The sequence below is a fragment of the Rhagoletis zephyria genome, unplaced genomic scaffold (genome assembly GCF_001687245.7).
Source record: "Rhagoletis zephyria isolate East Lansing unplaced genomic scaffold, Rhagoletis_zephyria_1.1 Rzeph_scaffold_02550, whole genome shotgun sequence".
Lineage (NCBI taxonomy): Eukaryota > Metazoa > Arthropoda > Insecta > Diptera > Tephritidae > Rhagoletis > Rhagoletis zephyria.
The window spans coordinates 6,805-12,272 of record NW_016159634.1 but is presented as its reverse complement, the minus strand read 5'-3'; the positions used below and the strand labels follow the sequence as shown (position 1 = coordinate 12,272).

General features: G+C 37.9%; 1 protein-coding gene across 1 annotated transcript; it reads right to left on the bottom strand.

Moving 5' to 3' along the window:
- Nucleotides 1-1,376: 1,376 nt before the first annotated feature.
- LOC108367123 (segmentation polarity homeobox protein engrailed-like) lies at nucleotides 1,377-5,252 on the bottom strand (the record flags this gene model as incomplete). The annotated part of the gene is made up of 2 exons (XM_017621688.1): nucleotides 1,377-1,870; nucleotides 5,155-5,252. Coding segments are annotated over 2 exons (347 nt in total), but the record flags the coding sequence as incomplete, so codon positions are not given.
- Nucleotides 5,253-5,468: the final 216 nt, after the last annotated feature.

Below are 5,468 nucleotides of genomic sequence, written 5' to 3'. Positions count from 1 at the left end.
ACAATTGCCCAATTGCGAACGTAATTTCCAGGACGCATTATCCGAGTAAACAACGAAGTCACATGACTGCCTAGTTCTTTGCGATTTGACACCATTGAACTACTTTCTCTGGGGCTACGAGAAAAGTACGGTCTATGTCAATAATCCCGATGCAATTCCAGAGCTGACGAACGAAATCATACGCGTTATAGTCCGAAGTTTGTCAAAAAGTCATAGAAAATTTTTTTATGTACCTGAGGAGCCGTAGTGGGCATTTTAAGGATACTGTGTTCCATACAGAAATGCCGTAAACTAAAAAGTGAAGGATATATTATATATTAAAATTCAATTTAAAGTTCGGTAAGGCCATGGCTACCAAGGAAGATTTGTGGTTGAATACCTTTAGGCGCCAATAGCGCCACCTTTGAGCCAGTGTTTGTAACAAAGCCTTAATGTATGTTTTAGAAAAGGTGTGATTCACTATAAACAGAATATAATATGTATGTATGTACCTAACGAGCGGCACTCACTAAAATACACCTAACAATTTTTAATGAAATTTTCATAAATTTTAATTTTTTCATATAGTTTTTATTGAACATATTTTATTTTTAACGCTTTTAATTTAATTTGTATGCATTATTTTTAAATAGGATATACATAGTTGTTTATTTTTTTACATACATATTTCTGCGCAAGTAAATGTGCATTTTAAGCCAAGTATTGCGCGTTTCCGTTTTTTTCTTGAAAGATATATTCTCTTTTTTTCAAGCTTTAAAACTAAGTATAGTAAAAACAAATATGTATATATTTTTAATACAGTATGCGTTTGCTTGAATACCTTAAAGTTTAAAGCGGCTTAAATTATTTTAATGCTACAGCGGTGCTTATGGGCTATACAAAAATATTAGATATTTAAAACTTGTTTTTACAAAATTACTACAAATAAATTACGCTAAGAAAACAAAAGGAAAAAATTAATTTACTTAAAAACGAAGTAGCAGACAAATGCTAGCAATGCTGCTACATATAATACAATTGCAGGTAATTTCCAACGGTACCAATGGGAAGTGTGTTTGGGTGATGGAATTGAAATGAGTGCGAAAAGGTGTGTAGGTATATATGTACATACATTGACGAGAGTAATACTTTTACAATAATTTGTAATTAGACGCTAGTAATAAATACAATTATTTACAATAAAAATTACAAGTAATGAAAGCAGTTATAGTGTGGGAGGGAGTGAGTGCTCCACATGTGTGTGTATGTGTGTGTGGATTGAAGTGTTTTGCTTAAAATATTTTAAGGTTGCAGCTAAAGCAGTAACTTTAATTAATATTTACAATAGGTGCAGGATAATTTATTGTAATTTTTTCACTAAATTTGCTACTTGAAATTGTTTTTTTTAGTGTTTTGTTTTTTGTTTCACTTTAATTTTCGTTTGTTTTCCTTTTACATACTTATATCACATAACAAACTCTTCTTTAAGCTTATTTATATCATCTCCCTTATTAGGCTCCTCTTCACAACTCAACTGCTGGCTCCCGCCCGCCCCTATTTTATTGCACGCGACGTCATCATCGTACCACTCATAGCTCAGAGCATACGAAATCTTCCCCTCCGCCTCTTCACTCAGCCCATCTTACGGTATCTGCCCATTCATACGCATCTCCAATTCTTCCTCCTCTTTAGTCAGCGGCACTGTCGTATGATTGTATAGACCCTGTGCCATCAGTTGCAAGGCGAGTGGATTTTTCGAACCGGAAGATTTCTTGATTTTAGCGCGTTTATTCTGAAACCAAATCTTGATCTGCGCCTCATTCAGACCCAACTCCGAGCTCAACTGTTGGCGCCGACGTTCGGTAAGGTAACGATTCTCATTGAATTCGCGCTGCAATAAAGTAGAAAAGAAATGAAATAAAGTTAATAAATTGTAAGAATAACAACAACAACAAAATTAGAATAGTAAATTCTAATGCTAAGCAGCAGACAAAAGCGTCAAAGAAACAACAGGCAAGGCGAATCAATTATTTGCGGTTAAGTCTCAGGGGGAGAAGAGAAAGAGAGAGAACGAGCGAGCTCGCAAGTAAGAAAAATTTAGGAAAAGGTCAGAAAAATCATAGAGCCCCGCTAGAAGTGAAAATAATATATTGACCATAGCTAATTGGAACCGGCTAAGGCAGATAGAACAACAGGACAAGCAAGCTGAGCGTCATGGAGGCAAGAGTATGTATGCACACTGTATATATCTATGCATATATATGTATATGTATATATTTGTGCTCGTAACTGCACACATGTGTCCTCATCATTTAACTATCCTGAAGACTCTGCTCTAACTCCAGCATTAGATTTGCCTTTGTTTGACGTGTTTTTGTTGTGGTTGCTGCATGCTAAGCACGTAATATTCTTGCATGCATGCAGATTAGGGTGGTCCAAAATAAGTAACATCGGAATTTTAATGCTCTCCTCACCCTAAGATTTTTCTATTTCGAAAAAGTACCTCTTTTATATTTTGAAATCAAAAAATATTTAGAGGTCGCTCAAGGTTTCCATGTACATATTTTATATGAGAAAAACCACTTTTCGTAGAAATGGCATGAAATTCTTGAAAATCAATAAATTATTGGGTATTGTTATTTGAAATCTCCTGAACAGAAAGAGCGTTTTCCGATCGAAAAATATTGATTTTCAAGAACTCTATACCATTTCTACGAAAAGTGGTTTTTTCCCCATATAAAATACATTGAAATCTTTGAGCGCTTTGAGCGACCTCTAACTATATTTTAAATAAAAAATAAATAAATAAAAATAGGGGTATATTTTTTCGATATAGAACAATCCCAGCGGGCGAGAGCATTAAAATTCCGACTTTACTTTTTCATATGCATTTTAGGACCACCCTAATGCTCATACATCCACACATATGTATGTAGCGTACACACTCTGCACTGCCATGGGCGTATTTAATTAGCTTGACAGATAAGCCTTATTTCATTTTTCTACTACATACTCTATGTTTTTGCACCGCCTTGATGCGTTCTGAATGCAAGTAAAATAGGTTTAAACGGAGTTTTTTTCTTCCTCCTTGTTTGCTACGCCCCACGGGTGTCGAACTGCGTCTGAGTGTAAATATTTTGGAAATATGGCACGCAATAAAAATAAATATAAAATTTCGAAGGATTTTTATTTTTTTTTTTAAATACAAATCTCTGTTGGCGTATTGTAAGAGAAGATTTGTAGCGCATTTACTTGGGCACGGAAGTAGAAAATTAGACATGCTTGAGAGAGTTTGTAAAAAGGATATTGTGACAATTTAGCTGACGCTATAAATTTGCAAATAGCCTTGGAAATGGCTTGAGATTTGATCAACCAAAACAAAAAAAGTCAAGCATATAATGGAAATTTCATTCATGAAGTGCTAGATATGCGATCGCATGTGAGTTTGTAGGCGAAAGGGTAAGGCTCCGGGCAGTAAAAACGCGAGAGAAAGATCGGTGATATAGACGTTTATCTATTTTTTAAATCAGGTCATTAATGGCTGTGCCACACGCCAATATCGAGCGGTCGTCAGCGCATGAGATCACTGAAACTCGCATTGCTGGCTCGGGGACTTCGGTAGTTACATAGTAGTGGAAAAGTGGTTTGGAGAAGATACTAGTCTGTGGGACTCCTTGTCTAATTCGTATTGGCTTAGCGTTTTTATCTCAAAAATATACTGAGCGGGGGCGACCATTCGGATAATGCGGCGTCCAACGCTTTAGTCGCTATGGGAGAGAGCAGTGGCTGTCAAAACTTTAGGCGATGGCGGGAGAGAGGAGCCAAGGTAGTGGGTTATTAATTAACGACTTTCAGAGGGAGAGGAAATGAATACCCTTAATGCTGCGCTTATGGGAGAAAGAATTCTCAATACAAATTCTTAAGCTTGAGCTCATTTCGTCAGAGTGAGAGCTGAGTCTGAGCCAAAGCTCACCTTTTATGCATGGGTCCCAGCGTCTCAACGCCCCCTAGTAGAGTGATAAACGATGTCGAATGTCTTCGACAAATTCAACGCTCAAGAACGGGTTCTCACAGCGGCGGTTTCGGCTAAAACCTCGAGCAGCCTGGACGTTTAAGGCGTTAAATATTATTATAGTGCAATAAACAGAAGTGCATTCACTCTTCCTGGCTTTCGCAAAATGCCAAATCGAGGACCTTAGCGAATGATTATACCCAACGAACCCAAATGCTTATCTTCAAAAAGCATATTGCGTGCGGATCAGTAGCTTGGAAAGCTTTGTCTTGCCGATGCCCACCGGAATTGCATAGCTGGTGAAAGTAAGAGGCTGGTGGCGGTTTGGGACGTTGTGTAGCCTTCTGGGCTTATCCACAGAGGGATGTAGTGGGCATTGTGGGTAAAAAAAAAACGCGCGCGTCGTTTCGGTTCCGACTAGACGCCCTTATAGAACATTTTTTCCCCGATAACACTTCGTTTCGTGGGGAAGGACAGTGATACCACGGTTAACTAAAGCTTACCCACACCAGCGGGGAAGTTGCAGGTCTTCAAGTGCTCTTTCCACTTCTACTTATCAACCTGCATTTCCAGCTGCGAAAACTCAAATTTTAAATGTCAGATCCGGGGATCTTTGGGATCGACCCGGCGTTGTTCATTTGCTAGCAAAGTAGCTTCAGCCGAAAAATTAGGAGGGTTTTTCACGAGCTCACCGGAAGGTCGCGTAGGCGTTACGGTATTTTCCATGAAGCCAACTATAAAGTTGTTTTTTTTTTTGTAATTAACATTGGTACGGCGGTCCACAGAAGCAAAATCGGCTATCTTAGGAGCCGAAGGAGCATCTTTCGTTCTTGTTTGTTTTGCGACATGGAGGCCATAGAGGCATAGAGCTTTATATGGATAGTGAAACAAGACCTAAGGCCGGAAGAGATTACTAAGTAGTTCCAAACATTATAAAAATTGCACCTTAGAAATAAGTTTCTGGCCTGGCGCTGAACTCAATGCCAGTCTCAAGCAGAAGGTGCAACGGCAAGGCCATGGTTGGATATACATAACTCATCTGCCTTTGAATATTTGCATTTGTGTTCGCTTATACATACATACTACACTTTAGCATTCACTACTCGCTAGCATAATAATTTTATATTGAAATTTTTTATTTTTATTTTTTTTTCATTATTTACCTTCAAACGTGCCAATTGTTCGCTGGAGAATGCAGTGCGCGGCCGTTTCTCATCATTATTTTTATCCTTTGGCTGCTTGGGGCGACGATAGCGTGGACCTGGAATGCAAAGAAGAAAAAAAAAGATTGAAATTAAAAACTCAAAGCATTGTTGCGCGCGCGCAAAACAACTTCATAATACATACTAATAAATAATGTCACAAAGGTGAAATTTAAATATTTTTCAATAGAATTCCACAAATAATTATTTATGAACGCCGCGCGCACTTCTTAGCGCTGGCTGTGTAGAAATCTCAGTGTCAAGAATATCATTGC